At 37.6% G+C, this 13979-nt stretch overlaps 1 protein-coding gene across 1 annotated transcript in view; it reads left to right on the top strand.

Annotated features, from left to right (window-relative positions):
* Positions 1-11913, top strand: part of SEC23IP (SEC23 interacting protein) — a gene marked incomplete at its 5' end in the record, with an annotated part of 38777 nt that extends 26864 nt beyond the window's left edge. The window contains 3 exon segments of the mRNA XM_084633827.1: positions 174-336; positions 4937-5037; positions 9169-11913. Of these exon segments, the coding sequence (XP_084489953.1) occupies positions 174-336; positions 4937-5018 (245 nt within the window). The 3' untranslated portion in view covers positions 5019-5037; positions 9169-11913.
* Positions 11914-13979: the final 2066 nt, after the last annotated feature.

Below are 13979 nucleotides of genomic sequence, written 5' to 3'. Positions count from 1 at the left end.
CAGAAAACAGCAAAGGACTTATTTGTGTTTTATTCCACAGTTGAGTTGAGGCTACTACTGTCTTCCGAGAAACTAATGTAGAAAATGGTGACCTCCGTTTATAGTCATAGAATCAAGCAGTAATAAAGGGTTGAGCTTGTGACTGACTTCAATGTTAAAACTATCAATTCTAGCTGAAAAAATTGCCGAAAGTCCAGATCTTTCGAAGGAAGAGGGTTGCTTAGTAAAGGTTGGGATGCTAAATGGAGGACGTCGTATTGACTATGTTCTACAGGAAAAACCAATAGAAAGTTTCAATGAATACCTTTTTGCTCTACAGAGTCACTTGTGTTACTGGTAAGAATTACATATTTTTTTCTGTAATTCCACAAATTTTGCTTTTCTAATGTAGTTATATGTATTTAATTCAGGTTACTTAATTATCAGTCCTCTTCCTCTTATTTTGTACAGTTTATCTGTGACCAACATGACAATAACAAGAATGCTACTGCTTGTTTCTAGCATTTTCATTATGAAGATTGGGAGGATCATAGAGCTTAATTTTCCAGGCTTTTTTAGTTTATTTAATTTTATTGTATTTTTTAGTTTTGACAGAAATAGCAGTGTTCTACACAGGATTTTTCCTCAGTATGATACTGACCAGGAGTGGTAGAAAGAGGATATCTGTTGAAATAGGTTAGAAACAATACAAGCTATGTTGGATTTTTACTAATGAATACGCACCTTCAGTTTTGGCATGGGTTTGCTGGTGCACAGTGGTGAAAGAAAGGTTGCCTTTGATACAGTACTACAAAGAGGAGGAATGGTCCAGTGGTTAAGAGTCTAACCTGGCACTCGTGGGGACCTGGGTTTGGTGATTCTGCACAGGCTTCTATGAACTTGGACAAGTCCCAGAGAACCATTTTCAAAACAAAACTCTAAAGGGATTCTTGCAAATTAGCTTAGTCTCTGAAGTCAGTTAAGTGCTTTAAAAATTTTTACCCTTAGTCTCTGCCTCAGTTCCTCATCTGTCAAATGATCTCTCTATGCTATTATCTAAATAATTTGTGAAGGTATTGAGCAGACCCAGGACCAATCCCTGCACAACCGCACTCGATATGCCCTTCCAGCTTGATTGTGAACCACTGATGATTACTTTCTGGGAATGGTTTTCCAACCAGTTATGCTCCCACTTTATAGTCGCTTTATCTCGGCTATATTTCCCTATTTTATTTATGAGGAGTTCATGTAGGACAGTATCAAAAGCCTTACTAAAGTCAAGATATATCACATCTACCACTTTCCCCCTATCCACAAGGCTTGTTGCCCTTTCAAAGAAAGCTGTTAGGTTGATTTGGCATGATTTGTTCTTGACAAATCAGTGTTGACCGTTACTTATCACTTTACAGTAGAACCTCAGAATTATGAACTGACTGGTCAACCACACACCTCATTTGGAACCAGAAGTGTGCAATCAGGCGGCAGCAGAGACCAAAATATAAAGAGTACTGTACTGTACTAAAAGTAAATGACTTAAAAAAAAAAAAAAGTAGAAAGCAGAATTTTTCTTCTGCATAGTAAAGTTTCAAAGCTGTATTAAGTCAGTGATCAGCTGTAAACTTTTGAAAGAACCATAACATTTTGTTCAGAGTTGTGAAAATTTCAGAATTATGAACAGCCTCCATTCCTGAGTTGTTGATAATTCTGAGGTTCTACTGTATTGTCTTCTAGGTGTTTGCAAATTGATTGCTTGATTATTTTCTCCATTATCTTTCTAGGTACTGAAGTTAAACTGAGTGGTCTGTAATTCCCTGGTGTATTGTTATTCCCCTTTTTATAGATTAGCACTATATTTGCCCTCTTCCATTGCGGTCATTTTAGTACCTGAGGTAGCCAGCGAGTAGAAGCTATGTAACGTTGATCAGCTTGCTTTTTGGGAAGAAATATTTCTCTAATTCTCCAAATATTGCAACCTTGTGGAAAAGAAAACCTTTACAGTAAGCACGTTCTTTGCTTGTTATGTGAAGGGGACAGAGTTTATCATGTGTGTGGGCAATTAGCATTGAGAAATTGTATTCCTGAGGAGTACTGACTCTCTCTGAGTGAGACTTGGAATAACCTCCACCTTACACTCTTGGAAATATAAGTTGGTCACTCATAGTATTCCACGCTTAATCAAACCTGCTGCTGCTATCTCTTATTGTGACTAGCAAGATCTTTTGTATCAAACTCAATATTAAAAGGTCCTTTGGCTTTTATATAAAGCTGACTAAACCACCATTTGTCTTCTTGTTTCTTTTGGCACTGGTATGTTAGATCAGGCTGCCTCCAAGAGAGCCATGTCTAAATTCTGCTACTTGGCTGACTCACAACTTCCAGGTTCTGTTAATGAGCACCCTAGCAGAGGTGCACCAGCCTCTGTTTCCAGCCTCAGACTCTTCTAACCTAGAATATTGGCTGTGTTCAGCCACATGAAGTTCTGTACGCATCTCTCAGAGATGCTCTGCTTAGGTTTATCCAACTAGGTCATCTAGCTAGTCTCTCTGAAGACATTGCTACTTCAATTGAACCTCATGGCATGAATTTAGCTTCAACCTTTTATAACAGTAACCTTAATCATCTGCCACCATGAGCCTTCACTGCTCCTGCACAAGCTGAGAATGGGTTTCATTACTATTCAAATGGCCAACACTTTTTTTTTTTTTTTTTTGGACATCATTTTGTACCTGGCTGAATAGTACTATTTCTAGTATGACTTATTTTTCAGGTGACATGTTTTGCATTGACTACACCTAGAGTTTCAGCTGATATTTTAGAAGGTGTGAGATCCCTGGTATTCTGAAATCATCCCGTTCTTTAGAAACCAATCTTTTTCTCTGGGGTTATCATGGAATGTCACTCTCAGAAGTGCATGTGCCTATCTAGGTAGCATTATCATTTTGTTCTGAAATAAGAACTGCTATTTTTCTGCAAAGAAACAAATTGATATTCTTATCTCTCGTATGATGCTTTGCCTTGACTTTATCGCTGTTCTGAACTTGGTGCTCAAAAAAGGTAAATGTAGCAAAGATCATTTTCAAGGCTAAGCAAGGACACCATATTTGTTTTGACAGCTACAGCTTTTCAAATGCAACCATTCCTGAAGAGAGATTCGAGCACAATAAGTAGCAAAACTTTATTTTACTTTGTGTGGGAATGAAATTGCAAGATATTAATGCTCTGTCATCAGATTTTAACAAAATAAGGAAAAAAGAATTGCCACAAATGGATCTTCCTTCAAAGCTTTGATATTTGTTATGATTTTTACTGCTGATGTACACAGTGGTTTCAAAGCTGGTTTTTAGGACATGAAAAGGGAAATTTCATTTCCATTGTGTAATTGGCCATGCAAAACACCATTACTTTATCTGGATTTTGAGTTTAAAACAATAGTTTAAAAAAAAAAAACTGATTTCATGTATTTCAGATGGTACAGGATATAGAGTAACTTGCATGAGAAGCAATAACCCGTTGAAAGGAAAAAGCTGCCAATCTGTATTCACTCTTATGCATACTTAATTTCTCACTTTTGTATATCTTAGATTTGTGCGTTTTATTACCACAGTACATTTGAATAGACATGGGTTGTGGGATGACATTGACATGTATGTAAACTGCATGTGATAGCTAACATGACTTGTGTAAAACATGAACAATAACTGATCCTCAAACATCCAGATGATTAGTTAACTGTATCTTTTTCTCTTATTGCAAAGACCAGTTGGTATTTGGAAAAACAAAAGTAAACTAAAATTGGTCCTTCAAAACAATGGCCTTTTTTTGCTGAGTAAAACTAGTACTGTGTGGCTTTGCTATAATTTTCATAATAGTAGAAGCACAAGTAGCTTACTGCACTAGTTATCAAGTGCCACTGAAATAGGGTGACCAGACAGCAAATGTGAAAAATCAGGATGGGGATAATAGGAGCCTATATAAGAAAAAGACCAAAAATCGGGACTGTCCCTATAAAATCGGGACGTTTGGTCACCCTACACTAAAATGTCTTCTGACTATTGGAAAGAAAAAACTCCATAGAAATAAAGTAAATTATGTCTAGAAATAGACAGTATTGTCCAGTGGTTAAACCACAGGACTTGAAGTAATATCTAATGGGGCTTTTTAGTGTTGATGATGTTTACATGGTGGTAAATTGACAGTTGATTGTATAGGAGCTGTTCTTATCGCAGCTCCAATCCTGATGTATGACAGTCATATCAACAGTTTGCTCTGATAGTTGGGTTTCTCTAATCTAATCAATAATAAATTCCAATGGTGGTGATTTCTTCTGCACAAGCCTTCATTGTCTGGATTTTTTATGTTTTATGATGAATAGTATTTGTGTAGTTTGTGTTTTCCACAAGGTGGCAGTCTGTAGTTATTTTTTTCTATCTAAAGATTTGTTACTCTAATAGACTAAGCCATATTAAAGTACCTAATCAGAAGTAAGCAAGAGTAGAATATAGTGAGTAATACCCAAGAATTCAAATTAAAAAGTCTTCTCAGGAAGACATCGGTGAAGTGAGCCAAACCTTCAGGATGAGGAAACCCTGACATTGATCCCTTTGCCTGAAAATTTGTTGCTTGTGTATGGTCCAGATATACAGAGGGGTATCGGGGTGTAATGTGGTTATGACCTGTATGCTGAATCTCATTGTAAATATTTGAGCAATTGCATAATTTCTCTTGCATTTTTAACTGTGTATTGGCAATCTATAAACAGCATTCCTTAGAGGGCAACATCCTTTAATATAGATCATAATCATAGTCATAATTACACCTCTCTCTCGCTCAGCTGCCTTCTGGCTTGTTTGAAAGGATATGAGAGGGGCTTGTGCAATATTTGCACAACTCTTAGGACTTGCCTCAAGCAATAGAATGTTGGTTATAAAAAAAACTAACGGACCCTTTTTATTCATAGGGAATCTGAAGACACAGCTTTGCTACTTCTCAAAGAAATATATAGGACTATGAATATCAGTCCGGAACAGCCGCAACACTGATGTGTAGATACCTGAATTTGTAAGTTTTGCCCTCATATAAACTGCATGCACTTAAATCCCAGCATAATTTGGTGAACATGATTTTGGAGGCCATTTTCTTTTTCTTTTCCCATCAAAGCTTACAGTGTGAAGCAGGCAGTTACAGAGTGTGTAATGTTGTTGCAATGTGTGAATTGTGGTTCTGGCTATAATGATCCTCCACCGACTGATGAAAGTTGTGCATGTGCATAGTATGGAGGGGACAGGGAGAGTAGAATAACTGACCTTCTAAAGAGTTCTGCCCAGACAAATACATAATCTAGAAATACAAACAATATAGCTTGAGAACTGCAGCATAAATAATTCCCCCAAAAGACACTAGCTTATTTTAAAAGGAACCAAAATAATAAACTGCATATTGTGCATCTCAGAATAAAAATATCTTTAGTACATAGCAGTTTTAAAGTAGTAAGTATCCCATCTGAGGGTCCTCACTCAGAGTTTCTTCCACTGAGCACTAGGAGCCAGAGTCTGAATTTGAGGTGATAATGGAAATATCATTTTGGTTAGTATCCTGCTGTTTTTCCTGGGGTTTGTGTTAATTGTTAAAATCAAAGCAACTAAGACATAACAGAGTTGTAGAAATTAATGAAACAAATAGTTTCTTGCTCTTTGGCAGTGACTCAGGCTATGTCTACACTGGCACTTTTGTTGGTAAAGCTTTTGTTGGTCGGGGTGTGAAAAAAACCCACTCCCCTGACTGACATAAGTTTCACCGACAGAAGCACCAGTGTGGACAGCACTATGTCGTTGAGTGACGCTCTTCTGCCGACGTAGCTACTGCTGGTCGTTGGGGGTGTAATTATGTACTTATGTAATCGTTGGGGGTATAATTATGCCAACGGGAGAACACTCTCCCGTCAGCATAGAGCAGCTTACAGTGGCGCAGCTGAAGCGGTACAGCTGTGTCGCTGTAAGGTCTGTAGTGTAGACATAGCCTCAGTGAATGTTACAGTTCATGCTCATACTATGCTTTGCTGATACCATTTTCAGGCACTGACTATTATGGACGTGGAGGTATTAAAATATATATAGAGAGAGAAATCATCTTTGCCCCCCAGAAAACTTGCTGACATTCTGCATTAATGTTCTGGAAAGTACCCCCTTTCGACAGCAGCTTTTGATGCTTTCCTCGTTCTCAGACATATCAACAATAAAATCAAGAGAGGACAGTACCCTTCCTTATTAAAAGCACAGACGGGGGTCAAAATACTCAATCTGCGGAAGAGTACATGAACTTTCATAGGAGTATCCCAGATGCCTGTACTGCTGCTGTACGATCGTAATACGTTTTTGTAAGAGAATGTTCCTGCTGCTAGTGTACTAAATAGCCAGTTTAACTGATTGCCAGTGGGGGTGGTGTACCAGTCTAATGTCAGTCCTGCTCTGCTGAAGTATGTCATAGCTGATTGACTGCACTTTAAGTGTAGCAAAAGGAAAAACACGTTTGAAACTATTGCCTAGCAACACAACTGCTTATATCAATTGTCAAGATGCTATCTACAGCATCTCTCATCGTCATAGTTGTAATGTTGCACTCTTGGCTTTTGTCTCTTATATTATGTCCTTATAGGTTAAAATCCTCACTCACCTGTTCTCGCTACAGAATGGTTGTTTTTAAACTCTACGTAATTTTGTTTGTTTAGTGGCAAATCATTCTACAATAAACTCATTCCTGGTTTCTGGTGTGTAGGCTGGAACACTCTCTTTCATTAAGACGCATGCACAGTATCGCTCATGGGAAAGAGCATGGATGTACAGTATATCACAGTCTATTGCTGTTTGCTAATGAGCAAGTCAGGAGTGTCTGTACAGTTGCAGCAGCTTCAGGAGTTGCTCGGAGCTTTCCCATCCCTTGCTTGGCTAGCCAGCAAGCATATGAAACTACATTTCAAATAGTAAATGTCCTGGATGGCAAAGCAGTTCAGGCCCTTTGGTACATTTGTTATTTTTATTTCAGCGACAAGAAATATCTCTCTGCTTGCGTTATCTAAAAAGTCTTTGCAAAATCCTGCTCCTCTAGGAAAAGTAAGTATTTTTCCCAGGCTAGCATGACCAGCCATGTTCTGCAGAATCTAAGCAGTTCTTCTTATAGCTGCAAAAAAAAAAAAACACAAAAAAACCCGTTAGAACAAGAACTGATGAGTGCAATTGGTGCTGTAGCTGCTATGCAGTGTGAGGCAGCGTCGGTTACCTGATGGAATTACAAAAAGAGCTCCATTTACTTTGCCGCTGTTTAGAAGCAGACTCAGTGGACAAGCAGCCTATAGGTTCCTTGGCTCATGAACAGGAAGAATAAAGATCAGCAGTAGCCCTGGGCTTCCCTTCCTCTTCTTTCCTCACCCCTTAGTATGGAGGCCTACACACCTCTCCTGTTTTGCTGTCCTGAGCTGTCTGCTAGCCCAAGCGAGTGGGACACAATATGCGTGGCTCCTGATTCCTCTCCTGGGAGAGGAACAGTGATATTGTGGCTCCAGTGAGTGGGGGAAGAATAGGACCCCCAGCTTCTCCATGAGTGTTGTGATCATAGAACAGCCAGAAGAAAAGTCCCTGCCGTCAGGAAAAGACTAGAAGCCCAATTAGGGAAACGTGCTGAGGCAGCTGTGAGGAGCCTGAGGGGCTGAGATGGCCAGTGTGGTTTTGAGAAGTCTCTGCTGAGTGACAGTAGATTTGGGAAACTGAATTGTGGTGGTGGGGAAATTAGGGAAGATTCTGCAAGAGATGGAGAGATCAAAGAGTGATGAATTAAGTGGAATGGTGCTCAGTGGGTAGAGGGATTAATGGGGGTGAGTCAAATTTAGGATGTTGGTGGTTACTAAGTGAATTATGAAGTGATCAGTGCAGTACAGAAGCTGGCGTGAAGTGTTTGTGAGAGTAGAGAGAGAGTGTTTGGTGTGAAGTGTCCGAGGAGGTGTGAGTGCATGAGTCTAGTTGTGTTTACTGTTGTTTGACAAGGCCGGGCCAGTGTGTTTTGTGGGGTTTTTTTTTTTCTCATCTGGGCTGGTGATAAAAAACAATATTAGCCATGATTGGATTCCCATAATAATCAGTGAGTAGCTCCCAAGATCTGGCAGTCAGCTGTGACCAAAGTCATCTAAACCATGGGAAAAAAATCTTCCAGCCCTCTCATCTAACATGACTAGGGTGACCAGATGTCCCGTTTTTTGGGGACTTCTTATATAGGCGCCTATTACTCCCCACCCCGTCCCAGTTTTTCACAGTTGCTATCTGGGCACCCTAAACAGAGTGTTCTGCTTTGTCTTCCTGAAATTACTCTTTGATAAACAATATTGTAAAGTTCACAGGAATTTTTGTAGGATGTTTGCGTGCTTAGAATAACAGAATTTATAGCCAATATGGCCTGGTTGAATAGAAATGTATGTTACATTAAGATTTAATCATTTTTACATAATATGTTTCTTTGTATGCTTAGTGTTTATTTGCACTTGCTTGTCATTTTTGTGTCCTCTAAATATTTGTAATAAGAGAGTTCTTCCAGGCAACTTTATGCCCTACTTGTATTTTTACTACTTGTACCTTATGCCCTACTTGTATTTTTAGTTCTTTTGTAGTGGGTCCTCCAAAGTGCACAATACGCAAGTTAATATAACTTCATAAAAAGCCAGAGCTATTAAATTCTGTGTTCAGCTGCCCCAGCACATCCTATAAAATAAGTTAAGTTAAAGGGTATGCTTACACATATGGGCACAGTAGCTAATCCAACTTTCCAGTGATCCCATGATCAGAAATCAAGATCCAGTATCAATTTTATTGATATTTAGGAATGAATTCAATCATCATTGTGGGGGATTAACACAAGTCTCCCATTAGTGCAGCATTGCAGTACTCCCATCACTCTAATTTGCAATCATAACTCCCATCACCAGAATGAATCCTGTTCGTGGTGGTGGTGTTTAGAGGGGAATGTGGGGGCTGGGGAAATAGACCTTGGGGTATTACATTTTTATAAAATAATGAGTGGTGTGTGTGGGTTTTTAATCTTTTTCTCTTTGAAAATGAACATTAGTGTGTTTAGTTTTAACATAGTAGTACTACTGCAAGATGAGAAAGTTCAGTTTCACCTTTCCTGTTTTTCTTTTTCTCTACACAGCATATCTAACGTTCCAGCAGGCTTGCTGACAAAACATTTTGAGGAACCTCCAGTATTTCTCTAGTCACACATGGCAAGAATCCGAATCACAACAGCATTTTTTTTCTTCAGTCCAGAACTATTTGATTTAGATAATACCTTCTTGTTTCCTTCAAGAGTGTTTCACAATTTTAAAATGATTAGCACCGCAGTTTGGGAAGCATAATTGGAATGACACCATTTAACCTTCTTATTGAAATTTAGTTGTACTGTTGCCAAACTTTGACCAGTGAAGAAATATTTGTGGCATGCAAATTATTATTATTTTTTCTTCTCAAGCTACCTTGTCTGTTAGGTGTCAAACATGTATTTTCTATGAAGGCAATATGTTCTTTATTAAAGAAAGGACTTGTTGAGACACAGCAATAATCTGCTCTTTTTAAAAAAATGCGTTTCCACTTTTAAAAACAAAATGTGAATTTTAGTTATAAGCTGCTTTACATCAAGCTTTTGTATTTGCTAAAATCAGCAGCCAGAATGACTTTCTTACTACTGTGAGTTCAGTGCTGAGATTTTATAAAAGCTTTTTAACCCTCTGACTTCTTTGCAATGGAGATAAAATTATCTTTTGTTATAGAAAATATAAAGATTTGTTACAGCCAGTTCAGCATTCACCTCTCTTGGAATGTAACTGATGTAGAGAACGAAGAGGGATGAATCAAACTACATTTCATTTTGGCAATTAACAGTTCATGTGACCTCGTGGCTGCTCTACCTGGGAACTGAAATTATGACATTGACCTCAGAAAATTAATTTCTCTCACCAAGGCATGTGAATGTAGAGCCTCTTTCAAGCTTATTGGAGCTAAATGTAACAGCCAAGGCCAAGATTTGTGATCCATATTCTATTTTCATCTAGTGAAATCAGTGGAGTTGTATGGGGTGAGGTCTTTTGGATTAGTGTCTCTGTGAACGCTGGGCTTCTGTAGCTTTCTTCTGGCAGCATCTTTAATGCAATTACCTAACCTATAGTGCTAATAATATTTGCTTCTGTTACTGCAGTAAGGACATTTTGCTAATGTTTACTTAGTAAGTTCTTATGGAACACAGTGACTTTTTTGAGTATATGTAAAATACACATTTTTGTGTGTATATTTTGGTTAGTATAATTACAAGTTCCTGTAATGCCAATGAATCTTTACTGCAAGCTTTTGTACTTATCTCAACAATTAATGATTTGTTCTCTCACTTAATGAGAAGGAACTTGGATGCTTTTGGTGTCACTTCTCCCATTCTGAATATTCAGGATTACATATAGTACAGTAGTTTCCCTTCAATTTTTTTTGTTAAGCTAGAATACATTTTGCCAAGATATGTCGGATGGACCAGTCTCTTGGCTGATGGCACAATGAGTGGAAAAGCCCAATCCCTTCAGTAAATCCTGTATTAAAGATAAGTTTCCCAACAGCTTTCAGACCCATATAATTGGTATTCAGATCATGTAGCCTATAGTACTGGATAAAATACCAAAGAATGAAAGATATTATGGTTTTCAAGAACCTACAACAATGTTGAATGTGTACATTGTGCTGAAGTGAGGACATAAAGGCAAACAAAATAAATTTAATGAAAAAAATGTCCAGAGGGTGTTTGATATGACTTATCACTTTGAATCTAAGGGAAGATGCTGTTGGGAATTCAGCTTGCTTTTTGATTGTATATTATTCATTACTGTGAAAGGAAATTACTGTTTAAAACAGATTAAGCAGTTAGTCACTTAAAATAGATATGTTTATTTGAACTTGAATATTTTAAATCTATTAACTATTTTTAATTCCAAGGAATGTAACCTTTTTTTAACACTTTTGTCTTGATAGTCTGAGATAAAGCAATTATTTCAGGGGGAAAAATTCTGACTGGGATCTTAGACTTATGTGGAATCTCCTCCATTAGAGCCACCTAAAATGTGAATTATATTCTGAAAAGTGACTTTTTAAAAGTTGCACATTAATCATCTTGTATGTATTCAGTCATTTCTGCTTACTGCAGTGACAGAAGTTTCTGCTTTTAAATCCTGTTCCATCTTGTAACTTGGAACTTAGTAAACAGTTCTGTTGGTGATCCAGAACACTACAAACCTTTGGAGGGAGTGAGGTATAATTTGGCCAATGGAAATTTTAATCATGTAGAAGAAGGGGGAAAACCCATCTTGATTTTTTTTTCAAATCCAATTTTCAGAGTTACCCTCTAGAGGCCAAATATCCTTTCTAGTAAACCAAGGACACTGATCTGGAAGTCAGAGAGACAATAAACACGGCACCCCATAATGTCAGAGAAGAACAGCCATTTAAATCTAGGCAGGAACAGAGCACTAGAAAATGCACTATGGGGAACAAAGGGCACTGGCAAGAGAGTGGCGTTATATTACTTTATAACTGACTCCTGTGATATTTGTTTTTCCTTTAGAACTCTGGATTATTAGCTACTTAGGCTGTAAGCTTTTAGGGGCATTTTTGTGGGGACTTTGTACGGTGTCTAGCACGGTATGGGCCTTGTTCCTGACTGGGACATCTAGTTGTTGAAATAGAAAATCTCCTTCAGAATAATAATATAAATGTATAACCACTTAAAAGGTTTATATAAATATTATAGAAGTGTTATCTTCAAGACATGTTTCAGAGTAACAGCCGTGTTAGTCTGTATTCGCAAAAAGAAAAGGAGTACTTGTGGCACCTTAGAGACCAACCAATTTATTTGAGCATAAGCTTTCATGAGCTACAGCTCACTTCATCGGATGCATCCGATGAAGTGAGCTGTAGCTCACGAAAGCTTATGCTCAAATTGGTTAGTCTCTAAGGTGCCACAAGTACTCCTTTTCTATCTTCAAGACAATATATTTGGTGCACCCTATGTTATGGGCTTCGTCCTGCTCCCATTTACATCCAGGGAAAAACTCCATGGACTTAAATGGAGATAGGGTTTGGGTTCCATGTACTTACTTTCTTTAAATACAAATCAGGTTGCTTTTCCACTACGATTGTTCCAAAATATTTTACCCAATTGAATAAAATTCATCTTCATCTTCTAATATTGATTTATTTTCTTTCATGCACCCTAGTGCAGTGTTACTATACCACCTCATGACTTCTTTATATCTACATAGTTGTCTCTCACACACACCTGCCACCTCATAATCCCTTCTTAATATTCTCCAGTTCAGCATATTACATCACTTGTCTTGTCAGCCTGAACTAGATTCCTATTCTCTCACTTCTTCAAATCCCATTATCAGCTTTGAACTGAACTACACAGGTAATAATTCAAAGGTTGTCATTGTAATCTGAAAGTACTAATGATTTAACCTAATAACCTATTTCAATAATGTTCCCCTAATTCTGTATCTATTGTCTTCTGATGAAAGCACCATTTGCATCTGACAAAGGATACAGAAATCACACACACTTCTAAATTGGCCATCACCAAAGTATCTGGGCCCCATTACTTACATTTAGAAATAATTTAGCATCAAGAAAGGGCACAAAAGCATGTAATATTGAAACTTTAATATTGGAATACTTGATAGTAATCCTTAAAGGATAGTAATCCTTTTAAATTAATTATTTTTACTGTTCTCTGTTTCCTAGCATTTAATTCATCAAGGCCCTTTCCTATGGCTGTTTTGTGTCTGAATTTTACTGAGTAAGGTATGATGTCAAACCTTCTAAATTCTGTTGTTTTTTCTCCCCCGTCTCTGGGCTTATTATAGCATTTGATGATGTCAGACAAAAAGTTGGAGAAAAAGGCTTTGTAACTAGTTGGGCTTTAATTTCTTGACACTCCTCTGGGGTCATATGAAGCTTGTTGGTCTCTGTATAGTTTTCAGCTATCTCATCTGACCTGTGTGAACTTGCCTGTTGCAATTTTCCTTAGAAATAACTTTAATGCTGGTAAGAGACCTGGATGTATTTGGTCTTGTTTTGGTGACTTATTGATTTTTATGGCTTTTCTAGCCTCAAGACGATACTACCATATCTTTTTGCTAGTTTCACTTGGAAGCAGAAACTGTAAAGTTTCCTTTAAACCTAAAACATCTTCTGATCTTGTATGTTGATCAACAGATTAAGAAATCTGGCTCTCTGCCACTCTCAAGTAGTTTCCTTCTTTAAAAGCTCTGTCCATCATTATGTCAAAATAATATAAATATACTGTGATCAATCTTCTACTTCTTTTGGGTCTCCTTTGTCTACAAAAACACTTTTTGATTAACCTCCTCTTCATAATGTACAAATATTCAGCTTTCCAGGGATGATATTCTTGTTTACTTATCTATTATCAGTGACCTCCACTCCGTTTCTCTGCTGTTACAAACAGTATATGGTGGATTTCAATTGTAGTACTTTCCCTCCTGTCACCCGACCCTTTTGTGAGTCTTTTTTTTTTAATATAAATATCTATCTAATGAATGAAACGTCAATCTGTACAGCCGTTGGTTGGTTCTAAATCGCAGGGGTTTACAGTGCTAAAATCTTGGCCAAAACACTACAGCAGGTGCCTTGCTGTGCTAAACTTTCTTAGAATTCTTAGTCTGGATTTTCCACAAGTTAGGCACTTAATTTTGCATGCAAATCATGCAGTATTCAAACTGGCACACTCAGTCATGGTAACTTGTCCATGCAAATGTGACAAAATTGCATGGCCTAATTTATTTGAAAATCTGGCCCTTAAATCCCTAGATTCTTGTATTTTAAATTTGTCCATTACCAACGTCATGGATGAAAGTACAAAACTTAATATCAAGCACTTATAATGTGGTTTTCATCGGAAGATTTCAA

This window comes from Lepidochelys olivacea, assembly GCF_965140295.1.
Source record: "Lepidochelys olivacea isolate rLepOli2 genome assembly, chromosome: 7".
Taxonomy (NCBI): Eukaryota; Metazoa; Chordata; order Testudines; family Cheloniidae; genus Lepidochelys; species Lepidochelys olivacea.
The sequence above is the reverse complement of the archived record's forward strand: the minus strand, read 5'-3'. Positions and strand labels throughout refer to the sequence as shown.